This window comes from Stigmatopora argus, chromosome 17 (assembly GCF_051989625.1).
Source record: "Stigmatopora argus isolate UIUO_Sarg chromosome 17, RoL_Sarg_1.0, whole genome shotgun sequence".
Lineage (NCBI taxonomy): Eukaryota > Metazoa > Chordata > Actinopteri > Syngnathiformes > Syngnathidae > Stigmatopora > Stigmatopora argus.
Window position 1 is genome coordinate 11,464,683 of NC_135403.1, and position 23,474 is coordinate 11,488,156.

A 23,474-nucleotide genomic window follows, 5' to 3' on the forward strand; every position below is an offset into this window, starting at 1 on the left:
ATAAAACTGTTATCAACAAACAAAATCTATCCATCTTTCCCCTTGCATAGCTTTCCTCAATTCCGGGTCTAAAAAATTCCAAATTGCAGCATTTAACTCCCTTTATTCTTCTTCTTTGATGTTACGTCATCTTGTTTTTGTGTGAACGCGTCCCTGGAGGACACATTGTTTGTTTGTTTGGATAAGGATGGAGAAAAAAGGTGGTGGTACTGAGCAGGGGGGACGCCAAGGGACCCGAGCAGATTAGGGAGGGGGGGAAATCAAGACCCCGAGTGATACTGAGTGACAGATATCATCGTGGTTCCTTATCATCCGGCCCCGCCTCTTCCCTCTGATGTGGAATCGGCCAGGGAAAACACGGCGACATTGTACGTGGAAGGTGGTGGGCTCTTATTTCTCTTGGCTAGCAAGCGGGCCGCTCTCAAGTCACCTGGAGGGGAGGCTGAGATCATTCTTGCGACATAAAGACGCATTGAGCAAAGTGGGACGGCGGCCCAAGTCTGGAGGTACGCGCACACGTAGCGAGAGACACACTCGGGCCAGTGTGGAGGGCTCCCCGGGGCCGGGGGGGGGACTATCGTTTTCTCCATAATTACCGCCGTCTGGCAGGCTAGAAAGCAGGAAGTCCAAGTAGAGAGGCCGCGGTGGAAAAAGGGAGGGAGGGATGGCAGATAGAGGAGGATAGAGACGTCCAGGTCGGGCTTGGATGGTTAAACCAGGTGGAGGGTTTTATACTTTTGGCCAAGTTACCCAAATAGGGTAGACTTGAGTGTCAAATTGTAGCGCTAGTAAAACGTGTCCAGTTTATTTTGTAGCAGGTGTGGGTAAATACGTTGTCTTTTGTCTTTTATATCATGGATTTGCTCGATTGGATTTGTTTTGAAAGTATTCTATTTCCTTTTTCAGCACTTTTAGTCTCTGGGAAGTTGGGTTTTTAGTCTGGCGCAGGGGGAAAAAACAATGACTTTAAAAAAATATGTCGCCTGTTCATATCATTTTTTTAAATATTGTTTTTCCCCACGTTCCTCTTTTCCCCAATTTAACTTTACAATTCGGCCCTATGCTGCCGTCCCTTCGACTCCCCTCTTGGTCGAGACGTGAGCTTGAATACAAAAACTGACTTTATAAAAAAAATTATATATATGTATGTATGTATATATATAAAGTGAAAAAGTGGTCCGAGCAGCTGCGGGCCTGGGATTTAACTGGCTCCAGGTCCAATTACCAGTGTCTGCCGCATCTGGATGCAGTTACAGAGGCGAAACGCCATTAGGGATATAAATTCACAAGTTTTTCAGACGGCGACCGCTCCATGATGTGAGCGGAGAGACTTGACGGAGCGACAGAACCATTTGTTTTGTATGACAACATAAAAATGAGATTGAATAATAATTCACTTACTACTTAAAATAATTCAAATACTTTTTCAAGTAATCAGTAAAGCACATTTAAAAAGCAAATAATCAATTTCATGGATCATAATGGATGTTTTTACCCCAAATGGTCACCATCACTTTGCATATTCATGTCATTCATATTTGAATATGATGTATGACTTGTGTTTTTTATTTTTTACTAAAACATTGTATTAAATTCCCCCAGGTCTAACCCAAACTGTTTTGCTACTTCAAATTTCTTGAAAGTACAAAATTAACTACATCAACAATAAATTCTCACAAATACAAATACACTTTGACTCCCTTTATAATCACTCTCTGCCGGGTTTCCCGGTCAAAAAGGATTGGACATGGCAGCACATGATTTAATAGTGACAAATATTTTGAAAACGCCATATTAAATCGATACACTGTAGGAGTATTACAAACAATATTTTCCTCCTTTTAGAGTGATTTTACATTTAAGATCATAACTTTTTGGAAAAGTACTAAAGCAATACAAGTAGGTGATTGTCGATTAGAATGTTAGCCAAAATACATTAGTTTTTACTTTAGCATGTAGTTAGCAAGCGCGGTTCCACACCAAAAGTACTTTTGGTATTTTTTCCTCTCATATTTCAAAATAAGAGCACATGAGAGGAAGTTCAGTGTAAGGCAAATTTATAAGCCTAACTTATTTATTCATTATTATTTCCCCCAGGCAACACAAAACACACACACACACAAACACGTGCTTTCATTTCATGTGAAGCATATGCGAGTTAAGCAGTGTGTCAAGGCCTGGGGAACTTTTCATATCCGGAGATTTTATTGTTCTTTTTCATTTGCTTATTAAAGCTGACTTATGCGTGTGTGTTTTTTTTCTCATTCCAGCCCGATTGTGCTGCCCAGGCGGACGTCCAAACTCAGGTGGGGTCGGACCTCAGGGTGAGTCGCAGCACCGCGTGTGTCAACGATGACTCCGTGTTGTTGTTTTTCTGCCCGCCGGCTCTCTCCATGGAGACGGCGGGATGTCATTTTGCTTGGCCGCCGTTCATTTCGACTCTTGGGCTCGTTCGTTCGCTCGCTCGCCCGCCAACGTAGACGCGTAAAAAGTCATAAGTGGGATCCTTGAGGCGGAGCGCAATATCCGCTGGGCTTATGCGACGCATCGTTGTCTATATATCGACCATATTGTGATATGAATAGGATTTGGGACTGGCCTAGTCTGCCCAAGCGTGGGCTTAAAAACAAAGAAAAAGCAAAATACTAACTTTTGATGAAAGGAAAATAAGCTTGAATGTTAAAAAAAATGGAGTAACGTTAAAATGGATTGGCCGTCTATCACGGTCAATGATGGGGAATATATTTAGCTAACTTTTTTATTAAGTTAAAATGAATAACACAACAAAAATAGGTATTGTTGGGGGTCAGTAAAAATGCAACAAAAATGAACACATCCATTTTCAGCTTTAGCCAGCGAGTTAACGGCGTCCCCCGCTTTTTTCATCTGGCATAAAACTTTTTTAGACTTTGCTCTGGCGACGTCATCGGCGAGAATGACGAGCGACGTCCGGGCGACAAACGCCGCACGGAGCGCACGTTGGCGGGCGAAAAATACGACGCGGCCACGAGCACGTACAGACATGTCGTCAACCCGCATAAACCGCTGTTTTGAAACGGCAGGGGGAAAAAAGCGGGGTGAAAAAAATACACATGCCGTTAAAAACCACTAATTTTTCGATGACGCGGTGATATAATTTAAGCCTCCATTCAAGATTAATGGCCGCCAACAAGGAGGTTTTGTTTTTGCGGTCGTTGCTTCGATTCAATTTGTGAGGTTTTTTTTAAATTAAACAACGATTCAAACAGAACACAATATTTTTAGCTTTTTAATTTGTCTTCAAAAAGTGAAATTTGAAATTTTCATAAATGTTTCAGCAACGCACTAGTTACAAAAGGTTAAAATAGTGTTTTTTCTTCATTGCTTTTATTGAAATTGTCCATACGTCGTGTAAGTTTGACTTAGAACAGATCATTTTTAATGACCCCCAAAATACATTAAGACAATATTTACTTTTTTCATTTTGAGTCATTGTTAAAAAAATGAAAAAATATATTACAAGGAGAATATTTGCAGTTTTCAGGGTTATTTTTCTTTAAAAAATGTAAATATATAATGAATAAATGACATAAAAGGTAGTAAAATAAACAGAATAGTTACCTGTACTATATTTTAACATCAAATATCTAAAACCCACCTTTTTCTTGTTTGGTAATTTAAAAATAAATTAAAATATGCAGTAGTCTAAAAAGAGGAATTTGCACCATTTTTAAGTAACAATTTCCCTAAACGGTTCATTAAATATAAAATAATGGTCAAAACATTTGTCCAATCACTAGTAGTTTGACACTATCTAAAATAAATTGTATTTAACTAAATTGTAATGTAGACCTAATAATCAAACAAGATAAATTAATAGCAACCACAACCTTTAGAAATTTAACACCCCAGAGTATAACATTGAACCTTGACTGACCAGGTAGTGCCATCTTTTCCCCCCCAAGTTATTTATACGTGCTACCCCCACCCGCAGACCCCCTCACCCCCCCTAAAAACAAGCCCCCCCGCTCGAGCTGTCCATGCTGGGCAGGATGAATTAGCGTGGGACAAAGGGCTTTGTGGGCCGGCCATGAAAGGCCTATTAAACACGCTGCACCCCCCCAGACCCAAACCCCCCCGCCCCAGAGGGCCTGCCCCGTTGGACGCCCTCCTCCCAGAATGCCCCTCTCCCAGCAGGCAGTGCGCCCCTTTGGAACTGTCACGGCAGCACATTGTCAGCGTGATGATTATTAATGTTGTTATGAAAGTAATAGAGAGGGGAAAGGCGAGCTGTCCTGTTGGAAATACCACGGCCCGCAGTCTCTACGTAGCTGCGGCGCCCTTTTTGTGGATGTCTTTAGGGATGGCCAATGGTTGTTTCAGTTCGCCCATTGGATTGGACGCCCACTGCTGTCATTGGCGTTGAGTTAAAATGGATTTAAGGATCAGTGTTTGGTTAAATGGAGTGATTTTCAGTCAGATGGCTAAGGACTAAGGACTTTGTCATAAACGTTAAAATTGATTTTGCATGTTTTATGAATTAGGTGTTCAACTCGAGGCCCGGGGGCCAGGTTCGGCCCATTAAATCTGTTTGCGTGGTCGTCAAAAGATTTTTAACATTTCACATTGTCTGTCTTAAAAATCTTGACATATTAGCAGCATTTTTTGTTAGTTTTGATTAGCATTGTATGAAAGTGTGTGTGTTGTACAGTTCAAAAAAGCGACCCACAACAGCACAGCTGCACTGGAAGGGGGGTGTTGGGGTCAATACAAACTCTGTGCATACCAAATTAGGAGAGGGGAGGAGGTAACTGGAGTGTTTTTTTTTAGGAGGGGGGCATTTTTTTTAGCCCATTCATGGAAAGCTATAGTGTTTGGATTTTTTTAAATATTAATATGGAGTAGAATTGAAGATGTAATTGCACTTTTTGGTTGGGATTTGTAGAACATTGGTAGTGTTTTGTGTGTGTTTTTGAGGGGGGGTGCAGGATCCAGTCCCCCTGCATTGTTGAGTTCCCTCCTCCTGCTTTGGGAAATGGGAGGACTGGGAAGGCAAAAAAAGGAGGAGGGAGGAGAGTGGGGGGAAGAATTGTTTGAGAGCTCAGTCATCCAAAAACCTCCTTTCAGTGTGAGAAACTTTTTCGGGGGAGCACGTAGAGAAAATGTCGCCGCAGTAAATTAAAAACAGCATAGGAGTAGAAGAAGGAGAAGAAGGAGAAGGAGAAGACGGGCTTTTTCACTTGCTTTTCTTCTGCTTAGTGAGGAGGACTACAGCAGAAGTCGCGCTGAAGATAGCTTTTGCCGAGAAAAAAAGAAGTGCAAGCGCTAAATCGAGCCGTTTCGGTGAGTTTGAAGCCTTCTCGTTCCTTATTTTCAATGAAATAGGCGATCGGAGTGATTGCAAAGTTGCCAAAGTGGAAAGAAAGTGCCAAAGTGATGTTTTGCTGCTTTCTACATGGGCATGCTTGTTAGCGTGGTAGCATGTGTGTAGTAGGTTACAACCGGATTGGTCTATCATGGAGAAGTAAGGAAAAGTGCAGAAAATGTCATCTCTTTTCTATTTTGTGGTTTAAATGTGGGTTTTACGCTTTTCCTGGATGTGTATTCGGCATGCGGACGCACTGCGAGACTATTTTAACGTCTCGGCTTCTCGCTCTATTTAACCCTTCAAAGCGTGTTTTTGACTCCAAGGTAACACGTCGTCAATGTGCTAACTGTGATTTTTATAATGATTATTTTTTATGTCTATAAACACGTTATTACACCTTGGGAAGGCCGCAGCTTAGACGATCTCCACCATTGGGGGACACGTTTGAGGTCTACTTGGTTAACGTACCCATTCCGCAACAATGCTTGGGGAGACATCAGTAGAGTAGTGGATTGTCCCAGCATCAATTGAACGCACCACTCCTGTTGAAATAGGCTGTTTTGGCATGTACTGTACTTTTATGTAAACGTGTGTGCGTGTGTTTGCATTTACTTAACTCTATTTACATGTCATTATATAATAACATTGACCTCAAAGTCACATGTTGATGAAGGGTTATTGCTGTTTAACCTATTGGCTTTAATAGTGATGAACTCATTTCAAGGAGGAAAACAGATGTTGCATTTAAACTGGATAAGATTGGGGGCGATGGACTGACGTCCAGTCCTGGCTGAAGTCAGCTGGAAAGGGCTCCAGCTCACCCTAATTAGGGCGAGCGCTTGTTGAGAGCCCCTTTGTGTTCTTCTAGATCACTTCTGACAAGTTGAATTGATTCCAGTGCTTATTATCTGCCTGATTTGTAACCTGGTTGAGCAAAACATCAGTGGCCTGGTTTCAAATTTGCCGATAGAGACTATCCCTGTTTGGCGGTTGTGCTCCACTATTTGTAATTGACATCGCATCAAAGTACTACTTTGACAAATATACTGTGTAATATAGTTGTACATTTTTTTCTGGTACTAATGGGACTAAACTCCGCTCAAAGTTGGTTAATAAACAGCATATTTTGTTACAACATGGCGCAACCAACTTTTTTTTGTATTTGTGACCGCAAAATTAAAGTTACATTTAAAAGGGGGGGGTAAAAAGTGCTGCGTATGCAAATTACCATGATGTCCAAGCACCCCGAACGCACCGGTGTTGCACTCTAGTTTAAATTTTTAGATTTAGTTTAGTCTTTCCAAATAAATATTTACATAAAAATACTCTGTAGGAATACATGGCGTCCTTTAGCATAGCACAATTCACAAAGTCATCCTCGTCTATTAAAAACAATTTACAGATATATATTTTTCTTCTTCTCCTCCCCTTTATTTCTCAACCCAAGTAAGCCTGCCCCTAGAGGTCAATTCGCACACAGCAGGAAGATCACCCCAAACAAAGTTTTGCTAGTTTAAAATTTTGCATGGGGTGTTAACGACCCACGGGCTCCACGTTGCCCACCCTTCTCGAAGAGGGTGTTACATCGACGACAAAAGAAAAAGGGAAGGGGAAAAAAGGCTCCTTCCTCCAGGGCACGCTTTCATCTGTGACAGCGGGGTGCTGGTGCAGCCATAACAGACGTTTTCGGGGCGTCCAATCGGGGCGTTCAGGGCCCTCACCTGTGTGGTCCTTCTGGATAGGAAGAAATAGAGTCGTAACGGAGCACTAGTTTCAGCTCAATTGGCTCAATGTGTAAAAGAAAAGTTTAATTTGGTCTGTAATAATGAGTCAAAAGTATTTGAGCAACTCTGCTCATCCATAAAAAGGCACCTGGACAAGCAGGTGGCTTAATAAACCGTAGCCACTTCCCCCCCAACTGTCACTCATGATTCTTGCTGTCAGCCGCACTGAGAGGATGGAATGTGAGGGTTGGGAAAAAAAAACAGAGGTGGACTTGTGAGGCTAATTAAACATGCCGCCATCAAACGGGAAAAAAAATCCCTTTTCCGCTTCAGGTAGCTTTTAGCAACAAGTGCAATCTTTTCCCACACATTTTTTTTTAGGTTATTTGGACTCCGATTTGCTCACGCTGAGGTTCTCATGCGATGGTGACGGAGAATATTGCAAACATGTCGTTGTATGTATTGTAGTAAATTGTTCTTGCTAAATTCGAATGTAAAGATAATACGACGTAATTTAGCAAAACGCTTTTTGTTAGTATAGTGACTTTGATTCCATCAAAAAAATTAGCAATCAATACTAGGAGGGAAGGTTACCAATATTATAGTATTATAGTAATATTATGTATTATAGTTTTTGCTATTCTTTTTTTACATATTGGACTGAAAAAAATGAAGTAGCATCAAAATCAGTACCATGACAACCCTCCTTTCAAGCTAAGGAAGTTATACACACTCTGTCAAGTGTAAGCGCATGTTTGTTCACCCATCCACTCCAAAAGGAGGGTCAGCGTGTGTGTGTGTGTGTGTGTGTGTAAAGTAGATGTTTGGACAGAGATTACAGGGTGTTGTTAGCGACAGGCTAATAACTCATTCACACATTTGCTTAACCTCGTCGTCCGTGTGAATTATTGCATCGGAAAATGCCTGCATATCAACTTTCCCGTCCAGGGAATCCAGGCGCCGTCCCAAGGACGTTAACCGATAATCGCACCAAGACTGGCAGGGCCCGATCGGAGCAGATAAATCTCCCCTTCGGGGGTTATCGAGGCCTGGAATTTTCCGTTGCTTTCTCCTTAGTAATGTCCCTTGCCCTTTTTTGTTGTAGGGAAAATCCAGTTGAGATGTTTTGTCATGCTTGCAAATTTATTTTCAAACTTGGCGTTATTTATTGGCATTGATGCTGAGAGTCAACGATTGCGTGTCTATTAGAGATATAGTGTTGACTGCATACGGATGATTGGACGCCACACGATGGATTGGATAATAAGTAGTTCATTGGTAGTCATGTATATATTTGTGTTCATTTTTCCCTATCCGATATCCTTGACATCAAACCATCCCAGTCCAACCACTGCACAAGACGTGTTGATTTGCCCTTCCCAGTCAAAATGGATTGGACGTCTCACACCATCAGTGGCAACCAATGAGTTAAAACTGAGCTCACTCTGCAGTTTTGCTTTGCTTTTACAAGTTCCTCCCAGGAGAAAAACACAACCAGACTTGTGAGTGACGGAAGAAATGGTAACTTTCAGAATTGAAAAAAAAAAGAAAGAAAGAAAAGAAAAACTGTCCACCTCCAGAATTGTGGTCCAGCTGGTTCTCCTCTCAGGAAGCTGGCTCTTCAGCAAACCCCCCCCCAACTCCTCCACTCCTCCTCCCCGCCACCACTGCCTCTCTTTCTGCTAATCCCATACGAGTCTTGTGACTTTACAGCCGGGTCTTATCTCAAGTTCCCAATGTCTGTTTTTCATATAACATTTGAACCCGTCTCCCCCATCCCGTCCCCCCCCCCCTTCCTGCGTACTCCCGCCGAGAGTTGCCGAGCCAGGCGGCGGATCTCTTCATGATTTCCTGCTGAATAATAGGCAAAAATTGCTCTTGATTTATAATTGGTTCCATTCAGTCTGCAACAAAAAAAAGTTTCCCTCCTTCCTTCTTCCTTTTTTTAAATTCATTCTCCACAATGTAGGAACACACAAGTAGACAAAGTGTACAAATACATTGACTATACATTTATCCGTGTTTATAATAAATATGGCTAACATAGCTAATAACACTAGGGGACTATTTGGGAGATTTGACATTAAAATATAAATGGATGTTCTAATAGCTTTTGTTGTTTCTACTGTCACACAATTTTAATAACTTTGTGAACCAAAATAGCTAAATAGTCATTTTATAACACATTTTTAGCAGCCTTACTCATAAAAAACATTGATTAAATTTATTTCAAGGAACATCTAGGGCTTGATTTACAACCTATACACATTTTTAAAATATTCCTTATTTGTACTTTTGAGAGAATCGTCTAATAAAATAGACAAAAATACATTTTAATCAACTAGCTTAGGGAAATGGACTATGGGGTAAATGCTAAATAAAAATCCCTTAATAATATTAATAGCATAGTAGTGTCTAAATGAAATTCTGTTGCAAGTGGTCTTAAAAGGTCCTGAAAAGTCTTTAATTTAACATTTGTGCTAGAACACCGATTAATGTTCGACCAATTGATTGCAAGAGCGAGCCGTTTGTGACCCGTGTGCCACACTTTTCCCACCATAACCCAGTGGAAGCGAGCCAGTTGTTTATTGGGGGGGAAAAATCCTGAGGTTTGCATATTTGTTTGTCTGTGTGAGTATACTTTTACCATGTAATGGGACAGTGTGTGATTGCTCGCGTATGCGCGGGCAGAAAAAAGACGGCCGCCAAAGCATATTTGTGGACAGACCAAATATGTAACTGCATGTGTGTGATGAGTGCGCCCAATTTGAGACTATTAAGTTAGCTTCCCAGCTAAGCTTTATACGTAGCACGTTGGCGATCGTACAATCCAAGGGATTCGACGTATGTCACCGTCAATGGTCGCTAATCCGTTTTTCAAATGGCGTTTCGTTCCCATGACCGTGCAGGAATGCGTCCACGCGCGGCGTAATTAGCCCGCCGCGGTTAATTCGGCTCGGTTATCTAAATCATGCAAATGAGCCGACGTGGCCCAATTGATTGGAGCGGCCGCCCCGCAGCCAGCCAGCCGGCCGCCTTACAATTCCGTCCAGATTTCCTCGGTTAATCCCCCCGAGACGCCGTGTAGCTCGTTAGTGTCGGTTTACAAGGACAGATCTCCGGATTTGGACTCGCGAATAGCTCATTATTATCTTGAAAGATGGTTCGGAGGCATTAAGGGGGGACCCGTCTCGTTACCCATGCTTGGTTGGGTTTTTCTATGGCATGTGAGAAATGGTTTTTCCCTCAAACTCTTGTCTGGGAATTTTCTCTTGACTTCCCACCCTTCTTGGGACATCCTTTCTGTTACAGTGGATCTGAAATGACATTTTGCTTTTGAGTCCCAAACTTCTTGTCTTTGGCCTGGCCAATTCTCGGCCTCGACTATTTACGGCTTTAATACTAGCCCTAAAAGCATAAAAATGGCCAGAGGTCACCCCCACGAGGGGAAAGGACAACTTTTTACAAGCAGTGTGATAGGGGCTAATGGTGTAGCACTTAACAACAAATTCCCCAGTTAGGGTTCTGATTTTACAGGTTAAGTTGGTATGTTTTCAGGTCTTTCCTCTTTGCAACCTCGTGTGACATTTGCTAGAAGCTTTGACGTCAACCGCTAACAAAAACATCCTGAATATGGAAACATGACCACGTTTGGAGCCAAAACTAGCGGGCATTTTAATAGCATCTTACTTATGACAATTTAGTTAGCTTCACCTAAAATAGTCCCATAGTGAGAACTTGCTAGTTTTTGTGGCTTGTCGGTTTTAACGTCAGTGTAGTTTCCGAAATATCTGAATTTTTTTTTACTATAACATATGACACGGAGGCCAATGAGCAGCTTGTTGCAAATATGTTGGCCTCTCATTGGGGGGCTCGCCTCTTTTTTTTGCGGGTGTCACCGGCCGCCATCCATAAAACCCTCCACTCACCACCACTTGGTCATTGAGACCCCCCCCCCCCTTTTTTTGGTCATTGAACAGCGCCCATCAGCTCTTCCCCGGGCCCTTCAGAGCAACGTCTCCCCTTTCTCCAGGGGTCCGCGGGGGTCTTTGTCCGGGCGCCGGCTCACTGCTTTACAATGACTCTCCACTCTATTAAGGTGCGTTCTGCCTGTTAGCGTCGCCCGGGGCAACCGGCCTCCCGCGCCGCAGCTATGCATTGTGGGACGCCGAGGCCGAGCGGGCTCCGTTGAAACGCCGCCACTCCTCACACTTGACACCGCATGTGTTTATCTAAAGGGGAGGACGGGGGGGACAAAACGTAAAAGTGGGGTGCTAGGCCAGTGATAAATATTCAACAGGGGGAGTCGCTAGCTTGCGCCCCCCCTCTTTCCCGGTCCTCGTCTTCATGCCAAAAAGCAGATGGAATGTGAGCGCTCGGAGAGGAGGCTCCAGCCTGGTTTTGTCCAATTAGCAAGGTTGTCAAAATGAATTTATCCGCCCGGGTGGGACTACAAAGAGAAAGGGGGCGGGGGGCGGCATGGGGATGGGCACTGGGGGTGTCTTGTCATGCGACCACATATACCATGGACATATAAGGTGCCACTTGTTGCTCCTCTTCGTCATTCCCGCTTGTTTTATAGGCTATTTCTTCTTGAAATGCTGGAAATCAATGCATCTCGGGGTGTCTAAAAATGTGAAGTTGTCCAAACAAATGTTTCTCGTCTGCTAGCATGCTAACCTTGGACTTTTTATGCTATTGTTGATCATTCTATCAACGTGTACTAGCTAGCGCAGCACTAGCAAGCTTGGCGTGATCATTAATTATGGGTGGGGATGTCAGAAACGGAATTTATGGAAAAAAGTGGGAATAACTATAAAGTGGTGAAAGACGGTGAGATTCCAAGGCCAATTTCTAATGTAATATGTTCATTTTTTTGGACACGATTTCCTTTCGCTGACCTTTCCCCCAATCTTACTTAATGGTTTGTAGTCTTAGAAAGCTGGAAAAAAAATTGAACTCTCGCTTCCATTTTTAAGTCTGCTTTTTTTTTGGGCACGTATGGATTTCTCGTGGTGGGGTGGAGGAGGTCGAGACTGTTCTGGTTTTCATCAGCCTCCATGCTGCTGTGTAGGAGGCTGGTGTGTATGGCTCTGTTTCTTTTTTTGCTAGATGGAAAATGTTGGACATAGATGTCAGGACAACTTTTCATCTGGAAGCAGGGTATCTGCTAAGCAAACACAAAGCCCAGCTGACTAATGAATCACATTCACAGAGACGGTCCACAGGGAGGCTGTTTTTTTTTTTTTTTTCAGCATGGCTGACGTATTACTCTGTTTTAACGAGCGCCCGCATCATACAGGGCATGTCCTCCCTTCTCCGAATCGGAGAAAGAGTTGAAAATTGATGCTATTTAAGCCGTTAGTACACTCCAGTTGAAGTGGCACTGCGCATTGAAAAACAAAATACGCTTCACGTAGTAGTAGTTAGCTTAATGTTCATTTACAATGGAATACGTCATTCACACGCTAGTGGAAATTAGCATCGTGACCGTAGGTAACTATTGAAGCAATGAATTATTAGCATAGCGTGACTCTTTGTAAGATACTAATCACAAGTTACAGCTACAATGCTTTATTACTACTATTTGTTACTGTCAGTACGTCTCTGCAGAGCAATACTGTTTTTCCATTAGCATTTTTATTCCCAAAGGGACGGTTCGGGTCGGTCCGCAGTGGGCACAGGTGCCGGGTACCACTTTTTCTGATCGGCTGTCGTGGCTTTGGCCACGGAAGCCACAAACCTTCGGCCTGGCTCGTGCACTTGTTTGTTTACCATGCGCGCCTGCCACTAAATGGCCTCCCTCCAATCCGTAGATGTGAGACTAGCATGTGTGTGGCATACTCCATTTATTTACTCAATATGCCCGACTTTCCAACAAGGAAAATATTTGCAAATGGTGGCAAAGTCACATTTTGTTGTCTCGTCACTACGCGACTCTTTCGCCAAGTATTTCATAAATTTACGCCACATTGTGTCGTCATTTGACCCGAAAGCAAGTTTTCTGTGTTTTTCTTCTTCGTAGTTATTAGTGGTCTATTAAAATACTACTAAATGATGCCTTACAACATGGCTGTAACGCTGAGAAAATTAACATTTGGGTGGAAAAAAAGTGAAAGCAGACTGGATAAATGATGTGATTATTACAGCATGTGTTGTTTTTTGACGATTGGCGGGTGGTCGCTAATCTAATATTGCTCTTATTAAAGGCATACAGTGTGTGGTCGCGTGTGTGTGTGAGTGTGAGAGAAAGAAACTCTTGGCTTTAGTTATTAACAACACTTTTTCCGTCAGCTCTTCGCTCTGGGCTCAAGAATTTCCATCCTCGCCGGTCTTCCTCGCCGTCTCTTTGTCTTTTGCGTCCCGGCGGCCTCGTTAATCGCAGATAAGCGGACAAACATGTAGCCCTGTATGAATATTACGCATGTTCAGTACCCGGGGGGAGAAAGGGGGGGTTTGAGAGGTGCGGGACCACCCTTCTCATCCTGAGGGGAAGTTGTTAGTTTAACCTGACAGGAAAGAATTTGGGAAACTTGGCAGCCAGGGACGTTAGAGAGAAGATGCATTTCTTGCTCTGCGTTGACTATTAACTCATTCACTGCCCTTGACGTCTGATGCATTTGAACTGGGGTTCTTACAAAAAGTGCTTTATGAGAGTGAGCTGCTAATAAAACAAGCATATGCAGAATACGCCGGGAGAGTTGGCTAACATGTTAGCTTCGTCCCAGCAACATCTGTTAAAGCAAGCAAGCAGTGGCTAACCGTGCTTTTAATATATCTCTAACAAACCATTCTTAGCTTTATGTCATTTTTCTGTGCTGTCGACAAAGCCTTGGTAATGCTATGCTAGGAATAATGCTAACTGAACACATCCAAAGTCACTTTGTTATTGAACCGTAGTGTTCAAAAAGTACTATTATAGCTGAATAGTAGCATAAGATAGTTATTTGTCTCCCCCCGCCCCCCCCAAACCTCCTGTCAATGCGACCTGTTGTTCCCCCCTCTTTAAATGCAAACCCCTCACCCATCCGGGACCCTCTACCTGTATCACTTACACCTGAGCAGGAAGGCATCGTGTTACAGGCTTCAGAATAAGGGAGCCTCTTTGATGAGCTGGGGTTAAGGGGCCGCTGGGTGGGTGCAGGTAGACCCGGTCGGCAAAGAAAGACTTCATTTGTTCACCGCTCGAGACGGTTCTTTCCATTACTACACCTTTGAACTCATTAGCCGCTAGCCATCCCCGTCCAAATGAACTGGACGTGCGTCGCTAACAAGCACTGAAATGTGATGATTCGACAACGTCTTCCCGGTGATTTACCGTCCTTTCATTTTTTTTTTCAGAGCGGCCGTGCATGGAAGATGTCTGGAAAACGCGACCGGTCTCGAAGGCGAAGCGCTCCCGTCTTGTGCGCGCTAGGCGCAGTCTTGCTATGTTGCCTCCAAAGCGCCGCCTCCGTCTCCGGTGAGTAGACCTTCACACCACGACAGTCCGCCTTATGTTCCGAGGATAAGGACGTCTATTTAGTGTTTATTTTCCTAACACCTGGCGCGGGGTTAGCCTCGCCAAGGACAAAATATTCCGGCCGGCAGCCAAGAGAGAACATTTTAAAGGATCTGCCAGCTTTGCTTGAAACTGAAGAATGCCATTTTTTGTGCCTTAACGGCCATTTGCAGACGCAGTCCCAGAGTTCTTGGAGGAACCCGGATCGGTGGTGCAGAAACTGGGAGGCGCTGTGAGTCTACGCTGCGTCGCCCGGCCCTCGTCCGCCGCCGTTAGCTGGCGCCTGAACGGGAGGACGCTCGCCGACGGAGACCTCGGTGTAGAAGTCGGGCCCGGGGGCTTGTTCATCGCCACGCTGTCCAACGTGACGTTGGGTCGTTACCAGTGTGTGGCCAGCACCGGGGTTGGAGCCCTGGCCAGCGTGCCCGCTGACGTCACCGCGGCGAGTGAGTAACCACCCACACAGTTTTGCTTTTTTTTCCCCCCAGTGTGTCCAAAAGAACGCTCAAAAAACGCAAGTAGTTTTCTTAATTAAAAAAAAGGCTCAGAGCAACCATAAAGTTGATGCCCTCACTTTAACTTCTAAAAGGCAAGATGATGCTGCACGCTAATAACTTTGCGTAGTTTTTACACAAGCCTTAGTGCACCAAAATGAGATAGCAGAAACCCTTTCATGGAATTGTCATGGCGATTTTTTTTAAATACCCTAAAAGGGCAAAACAACATATTTTGGATAGTCTCAGATGTCTGAAATTATTTTTCTTTTTTTTTTAAATACGATGCGCTATTGGGGTTGAGCCTGTTCTGTGCATGCGGGGTTACATTTGATATGCATCATGGGACTTCGAGGGGGCCCGAAGCTGTGTAACATGAACCCTAGGAATGAAGGGGGGACACTTGGGGCCAGTCGGAACAGGAAGAGTAGCCCCCCAGCCCCTATTGGACGAGGTTAAAACGCGCAACCTGGCACGACGCGACGGTGCCCCAACGATGTCATCGCCGTCGACCCGGCCTCGAACTCCCGAGGGAGTTCGTACGTGCCCGCTCCCGTCTCCGGGTGTTTTCTTTTGGTCACGGGGGTACTTTGATTCCCCGGATACCCTCGCCGCCATGATTGCCAATCCATAAAGATGAAGGATGGAAGCCAAGCAAGGCGCTCCGGTGCGGGAGGTCCGCCCGGCTTTATGAACGCAATCAATCCTCCCGCTCGGTGCGTGCAGGCACCTGAGAGAGGCGCCCATATGCGGGAAAGAATGCGGGTGCGAGGCATGGGCTGTAAAAACAGCACCTGATTGATTTCGCAAATGGAGCGCTCACAGCACTTAGCCTGACATGTCTTTGGCCCGCGTGAAGGTGTGCGTTTTGCGTGCCTCATTCCTCCATGTTTTTTTTAGTTTTTTTTATTGCTTTACCAGACAAACCGCCGTTCAATAACAATTGCGACACATACCGCGCTCTCGGTCGGGTGGGGGTGCTTGGCACCAGCCAACCTCCAAAGAGCAAGCCTTTCCACAATACTAGTGTCTTACAAGTGCAATCAGTGGATTGGCGTCAGGTGCTTCTCGTAGCCCAACCCCCGTTGCTTCAACTGAGTCCGAGTCTGTGTCTGTGCTAGATGTCTCGGAACAAAATGCTGGCCCAACCCATAGCGGCCCTCGAGGACCCCTGTTGTAGACTCTCCAAGCCAGTCCAAGTATTTTTCTGGACCTATTGAAAACGTTGGCCATCAAAGTGCAGACTTTTAACCATTTTGACTCATTTAAGAGCTACTTTGTTGAATGAATATTTCACCCATTTCGTTATAGGCTTTTGATTTGTTATAAAGGCATAGCATCCCATAAGACTAGGCTTTCATTTCTAACTATTCCACAAAATGTTGGTTTTCATAAAGAGCCAGCCTTTCCACAATACTAGTGTCCTACGAGTGCAATCAGTGGATCGGCGTCAGGTGCCCAACGTAGCCCAACCCCCGTTGCTTCAAGTTTGTCAGTCAGCTCGGTCGCTGCTGGATATCTTGGAACAGAAAAGCTGCTCCCTCCCCACCCACAGCGACCCAACCCCCGTCCATTCAACTTTGTCACCTATGTATGTGCCGGATGGCTTTGCAAAGCCACCCCTGCCTGGTATAAACTGAGCTTAAGAGCCAGTTCAAGCCTTTTTTTGGACCTATTTCAAACATGGGCCATCAAAGTGCAAACTTTTGACCATTTTGACCCATTTAAGAGCACCTTTGTTGAATGATATTTCACCCATTTCATTATAGGCAGCAGTGTATGACGACAATAAAGGCTTTTGATTTGATATAAAGGCGTAGCATCCCATAAGACTAGGCTTTCATTTCAAACGATTCCACAAAATGTAGGTTTTCATAAAGATCAAGTAAAGTAAATCTTGCAGAGAAGCCGTTTGTTCTTCATGCTTTGGCTCGACGGCCGCCAAGAACAACACACCTTCTCGGGAAAAGATGTGTTTTCTGGAAAAATAATAGACAACATTTCTCGCCTTTTTTGGCTTAAAAGTTCTACTATCGCCTTCCATCCGTTGCACTTGACCAAGAACACGGGTCTGTTTCTTTCTCAAATAAACCCCCAAAACACAGTTTCTAATCCCATTTGGCCCGATTGATGGAAGCATAAGCAGGATTTTTTTTCCATTTGGGAACAGAATTATTAGACATGAGTTAGTTATTTTTTTTAAATTATTTGTTTAACTTGTTGTTAGCAAAATGCAACCTTATTGCTAAATGACAATTGTTCATTTTGTGCAGGCCAGCGATGGGTTAAGAGTGCCCTGTAAAGGGTTAATGGAACCCCCTGGACTCCCACTTGTGTCTTTTTTTCCGGGCTCTTTAGAGCCGCGAGTGGCGCTTCCTCCCAAAAACCCCAAACTGGATCTATGTCCCTGAAACCCTAGAGCGTGGACACCTCTCACCTTTGACCCCTCCTCCAGGCCTCTGCCAGGGGATTTAAGGGTTCAAGGGTCAGATCGGTGTCTGCAGACTGTGTGTCTGCGGGACGCTGGCGGGAGAACCGCACCCCCGTCCCGGCAACCCCGCCCCCCCTTTTGGTAATCCCACTCCCTCCAAGATTTCCCACAGAATGCGAACCACTGTAATGTTTGACAAGATTATTAATGACAACTTTACGGATTTGGAAAGTTAACTGAGAGCTAAGCCAAAAATCGCCACAATCGTTTTTTTGGTTTTAGTTTTTACACAGAAGATAGAAAGTCCAAATTACTGTATTGTCCGGACTATAAAACTGACTTTATTTCATCGTTTGGGTTGACTATTTGTAAATAATTGAACCTTTTTGAATTTTTTTATGAGACGAATACTGCAGTTTACCATTACTTATTGGTCCAACAAGTTACAATTAATATAGTTTTATTTGTAGTATTGCAAAGTAGTCGAATCAGGAGTATAATCTATAGTTTAACAATAAATCAAATTGATGAATGACATAAAATCATGACATCCATGACACAAATTAGTTTAGCTCATTAGCTTATGCGGCTAATTGTCTCAGAAAATACAGTACTAGTAAGTTGATTATTTTGTGGTCTACGTTAGCGACTTTTATTCTTTCCTCTAAAAAGTCAGCCTGATAGCCCAGATGTACGAAAAAAATGAGTGATTGTTGTCATGTGTACGCAGGGAACAGACAGTACTTGCCAAAATCCCTTGAAGCTCTTTTTGATGTTCCTGTTGCCCTTGAATGGGAGCCATGCTAGTATATAAAGTTTGACAGGGTTATGGTCTACTTTGAGGCCTTGGAACGTCAACAACCCCGCACAATTTACAGCCAAAATTTGGCCTTTTTGACTTAGTGTTGATCATTTCTTGGACCACTTGGATTCCCAACCTCACACAAATGCAAATTGGGCTCTTTTTGCGGGCGACGTGACCTGATGGACTCTTCTCTTCTTTTCTCAGAGCTGCGCGATTTTGAGCCCGACGACCAGCAGGAGATCGAAGTGGACGAAGGCAACACGGCCGTCATCGAGTGTCACCTGCCGGAGAGCCAGCCCAAAGCGCAAGTGCGCTACAGCGTCAAGCAGGAATGGTTGGAAACGTCCAAAGGTACCTCCCCCTTTCTGGGACCCATCATTTCCCCGGGATGCCCGAACGCCGCTATCCGAATCCGTCGTTAAAGCGTTGATAAGGCAGCCGATTAGAACGTCGAGAATGTCAAAACACGACAATGGTGAGTTGTTTATTGACTTCAAAAATGGGCGAGAAGAACGGCGGGAGTTCTTTGATAATGCCTGCGAGCTGTAGCTCCTCAAAATAGACGCTTATCGGCCAGGAAATGAAAGTTGGGAGCGGATTTCCGCCACAGCGGGCTCGACGTCGCCCCCGTCTGGTGTAAACTAGTCAAAGTGAACGCCAGGTTACGGACTTTTTTTTTTAGGGTCATCACTCGCATTGTAGGAAAATTAACCGTGATTACTTGCATTGAATGGTACTGTTTTGTCTTTTTAGTTCTAAATTAAAATACATATTATACATCCATAATATATTTTAAACTGAAAATACTCTCCCCATTAAAAATTCATTTGAATGATTTTTCCTTTTTAGTAATGTTTACAATCCGGTAGATTTAGACTCCCCCACAAAAAAAAAAAGTTGTCAGCAGGAAGTTTCCACGGCTCTTCCCCTCGCATAAAAATAACCCCGCAGGAAACACATAAAGCTGGCGCGCACACGCCCGTCGCCTTTGTTTTCACATCTGCCTCACGCGTTATTACCATTGGCCCTTGGCCGTAAAAAAACACTTTTATAACCGTTTCTCCGTGGCCGTATAGGGAACTACCTCATCATGCCGTCGGGGAACCTGCAGATCGCCAACGCCACGCGGGACGACGAGGGGCCGTACAAGTGCGCCGCTTACAACCCCGTCACACAGGAAGTCAAGACGTCCTCCTCGGCCGACCGTCTGCGTATACGACGTGAGTAGGATTCGAAAAATACGGTATCCCTTTCAAAAAATAAAAATCAGCCATTGACAGATTTCGACGTACGTCAACACCAACTTGTCTAAACATGAGAATTGTTCAATTCATAAATTCTAAACTTGAATAAGCTTTTAATTTGGAGCGTACGCCACATGTGGCGCACATGTGCCAGTTTGAAGTTGCCTGGCGCTCGTAAGTCTTTTAAACGCTTGGACCGCGTTCAAAGATGAAAAATGGCCGACACATCAATTAGGAGCGCCGCACTAATGTGGGCCACGCCGTGGTCCTCTTTGCAGGCTCCACGTCGGAAGCCGCCCGTATCATCTACCCGCCGGCCTCCCGCTCCATTATGGTGACCCGAGGACAGCGGCTGGTGCTGGAGTGCGTGGCGAGCGGCATCCCCACGCCGCACGTGACTTGGGCCAAGGACGGCGAGGAGCTGCGCGTGCACAACAACACCCGCTTCCTGCTCAGCAACCTGTTGATCGACGCCGCCGCCGAGGGAGACTCGGGAACGTACGCCTGCCGGGCCGACAACGGCGTCGGCGCCGCCGTCGCCGCCATCGTGCTCTACGACGTCCAGGTGTTTGGTAAGCGAGGCGCGCCGTCGGCCATTTAAAATGGAAATCGGCCAATTTGGTTCAACGTGGGTGACTAGCTTTTAATGCCGTGGACGGTGGTTGTCCAATTTGATGTAATAATGTTTTTAAATGATCATTTTAAAATTATTTTAGTTAACGCTAATAGTAGTTAAGAGTGTTATTTATTTTTCAAAATCAGAGTAATAGACAAATCATGTTTTTAAATTCATTTTTACTTAATTAAAACTAAACAACGAATACAAGTAGTCTTTTTATCTCACTGAAAATATTTGCATTCCTATTTTTTTTAAAAGAAAACCTAAATATGAAATATTCATCCTGACAACCGCGGTAGCAACTAAACCAAAGACTTTTTGTTCTGAGCACAAGCTGGTACAGACAGACATTTACATGAGGTTCTAGATGAGTGTTTTTCCAGTCATTTCTTTTTTGGCCTGTGTTGTCACAGTCCCTCTCAAGCAGCTGGCTCCAATTAAAGTCATGGTTCTGCAGTAATGAGCCCCCCTTTCCCCCCTTCCCCAAAGAAGTCAACCATCAACTCAGCCTTGACGCACACGTGTATCATTTATGCTCCCTGTTGGAATGCCTTCCATTTATTGGCGTTGGTCCGTGATTTGGGGGGTACGAAACGCAGACGGCGCTTTTATTTGAATCGAGTACAATTCTGTGTTTGGAGAAGCATGAGATGAGAATCACAGGGAAAAGGTGTTGACGGGCTCTGTACGTGTTTTGGGGGTAAATGACAGATTGCAATTCTCCGTCCTTTTCAGAACCTCCCCAGGTTGCCGTGGAGCTTCAACATCAGGAGGCGGCGTTGGGCGAGACGGTGCGTTTCAGCTGCCAGGCCCGCGGCAAGCCCGCCCCTACCGTCACCTGGCTTCACAACGCCGTCCCACTTTCGCCGTCGCCCCGACACCGGGTCACGTCTCGGATGCTGCGCGTGTCCAACATGGGCCCGCAAGACCAAGGCTTGTACCAGTGCGTGGCGGAAAACGCCGTGGGCAGCTCGCAGGCGTCGGCCAGGCTGGTCGCCGCGGCCGCCGGTGAGCAACAACGCCGCGTGTTATGTGGAGTCGTCCCCTGAGTGTGGAGTTGACCCCTGTTTGTCTGTGTAGGGATTCCGCCCAGAGCCAAGCTGCCCACCATGTTTCGCCCGCTCAGCCCGGACAAAGTTCTGAGGGAGCAGCCGCCCGTCAGAGCGGGCTCGTCGGGGGCCACCTTGCCTTTGGACTGCGCGGCGCTACCGGCTCAAATTCTGCCCGCCGAGGCGCCCATCATCCTCAGCCAGCCCCGCACGGGCAAAGCCGACTACTACGAACTGACGTGGAGACCGCGGCACGAGCGGGGGGCGCCCGTCTTGGAGTACATGATCAAGTACAGAAAGGTACAAATATGTCAGGGTGCAATTAGCCCCGCCCTAAAAATAGATCAATGTCTGAATTGCTATTAATTGCATTGTCGAACCAATAATAAATTCCTGTCTTCTATTGTACCGCTACTTCTAGCTAGGTAGCATACGTATGTTTCCATATTTCCATTTTTTTTCTAGCGCAATTTAAATATTTAACTGCATTGATTATTTGGCGAGTTGACTTAACGTTCCCCTCCCTTTCTGCGCGGCAGGTGGGCAACCCTTCAGCCGACTGGACATCCAGCAGTATTTCGGGATCCCTCCACAAGCTAACGTTAGCCAAGCTTCAACCGGACAGCCTGTACGAGGTGGAAATGGCCGCCAAGAACTGCGGCGGCTTGGGCCAACCGGCCATGATGACCTTCAGGACGGGGAAAGGTACCAAATGTCACCGATGGCACGGAGCGCGTGCAATTTTCCCCTCTCACGGAAAATGTCGCCTTAGGTCGTAAAAGCTTAGGCGGTCACAACGATCTGCCTAAAACTCCCGCGGTTCCGTCGCCGAGCCTATCGCGTAAGTATCGCTCCGTTCGCAAATTCTACTAACTAATGTGTCCTTTTTGTTTACTAACGTGCACTTTTCTTAGTCTCTCTTTCACTTCTGTCTGCTGGATGAGCTTTAAGTAAGTAGCATATTAACATTCACCCTTTGAAACTAACTGCAAAATTTCCATGGGAGTTGATGGGAATACATTGTGTGTTGAACTCAAAATGTAGCTAGCTAGGTAGCATATGCTGTTTAGTTTTTTACATTTTTATAGTACCAAATCCCATTGTATCTGTTTTCAGATTTTTTTTAAATGTTATTTAAAAGGAAGTGTTGATTTTTGACCGCATTTTTTTTTCTCCACAGCTCCCGAAGCGCCGGATAAACCGACGGTTTCCACGGCCACGGAAACGTCGGCGTACGTGACGTGGATCCCCCGCGGCAACCGGGGCTTCCCCATCCAGTCCTTTCGCGTGGAATACAAGAAGGTGAAGAAGGCCGGGGAGGACTGGGTGACGGCGGTGGAGAACATCCCGCCGTCGCGGCTTTCCGTGGAGATTACGGGACTGGAAAAAGGTCGGTGGCGAGCGTCTTCGGGAATTACACCGAAAAGTCGTCTCACCTGCTCTTCTCGCGTAGGCACGTCCTACAAGTTCCGGGTCGTAGCGGTCAACGTGATCGGGTCCAGCCCACCGAGCGCCCCCTCCAAGGCCTACACGGTGGTGGGCGGGAAGACCCACGAACGCCCCGTGGACGGACCCTACATCACCTACAACGAGGCCATCAACGAGACCACCATCGTTCTCAAGTGGAAGGTAAGGAAGATGAAAGTGTAGTCTTTGTTTTGGCGGCTCGAGTTATGTTCAAGTTCCTGTGGGAATTCAGAGTTTTGCTGCCTCTAATTTTGGGCTGCTCGGAATTTGAATTTTGTTGTTGTTGTTTTTTTGCGGCAGTACACTCCAGTGAACAACACGCCCATCTTCGGCTTCTACATCTACTACCGTCCGACGGACAGCGACAACGACAGCGACTACAAGAAGGACGTGGTGGAGGGCAACCGCTACTGGCATTCCATCAACGACCTGCAGCCCGAGACGGCCTACGACATCAAGATGCAGAGCTTTAACGAGAAGGGCGAGAGCGAATTCGGCAACGTGGTCATCCTGGAGACCAAGGCCCGCCCCCACCACCACAGGCCCGCCCCTTCCGAGGGACCCCGCCGCGAGACGGGCCGGGGCTCGGGCGGGCCCGTGCCCCGCCCGGGGGACCTGCCTTACCTCATCGTGGGCGTGGCCCTGGGGGCCTTCGTCTTCATCATCGTGGCCTTCATCCCCTTTTGTCTGTGGAGGGCCTGGGCCAAGCAGAGTGAGTCCCGTCTACATTGGATTATCTTTGTTTTTAATGTTCTTTTATTTGACATTTATAAAATATATATATATATATATA

The 23,474-nt window shown here is 45.4% G+C and overlaps 1 protein-coding gene across 4 annotated transcripts in view; it reads left to right on the forward strand.

The window, feature by feature from the left end:
* Positions 1 to 23,474, forward strand: part of boc (BOC cell adhesion associated, oncogene regulated) — a 31,463-nt gene that overhangs the window by 6,013 nt on the left and 1,976 nt on the right. For 2 of the 4 annotated variants that reach the window (XM_077624618.1, XM_077624620.1), the window contains exons 2-14: positions 2,271 to 2,324; positions 14,413 to 14,533; positions 14,746 to 15,018; positions 18,507 to 18,653; positions 19,379 to 19,522; positions 19,825 to 20,118; positions 20,901 to 21,173; positions 21,246 to 21,514; positions 21,754 to 21,919; positions 21,987 to 22,055; positions 22,395 to 22,604; positions 22,668 to 22,843; positions 22,982 to 23,393. In XM_077624618.1, coding sequence (XP_077480744.1) covers positions 2,271 to 2,324; positions 14,413 to 14,533; positions 14,746 to 15,018; positions 18,507 to 18,653; positions 19,379 to 19,522; positions 19,825 to 20,118; positions 20,901 to 21,173; positions 21,246 to 21,514; positions 21,754 to 21,919; positions 21,987 to 22,055; positions 22,395 to 22,604; positions 22,668 to 22,843; positions 22,982 to 23,393 — 2,608 coding nt within the window. Of the gene's footprint in view, positions 1 to 484; positions 507 to 2,270; positions 2,325 to 4,877; positions 5,323 to 14,412; positions 14,534 to 14,745; positions 15,019 to 18,506; positions 18,654 to 19,378; positions 19,523 to 19,824; positions 20,119 to 20,900; positions 21,174 to 21,245; positions 21,515 to 21,753; positions 21,920 to 21,986; positions 22,056 to 22,394; positions 22,605 to 22,667; positions 22,844 to 22,981; positions 23,394 to 23,474 lie in introns of those variants that run through there. The other 2 variants (XM_077624621.1, XM_077624619.1) reach the window with 2 other exon arrangements.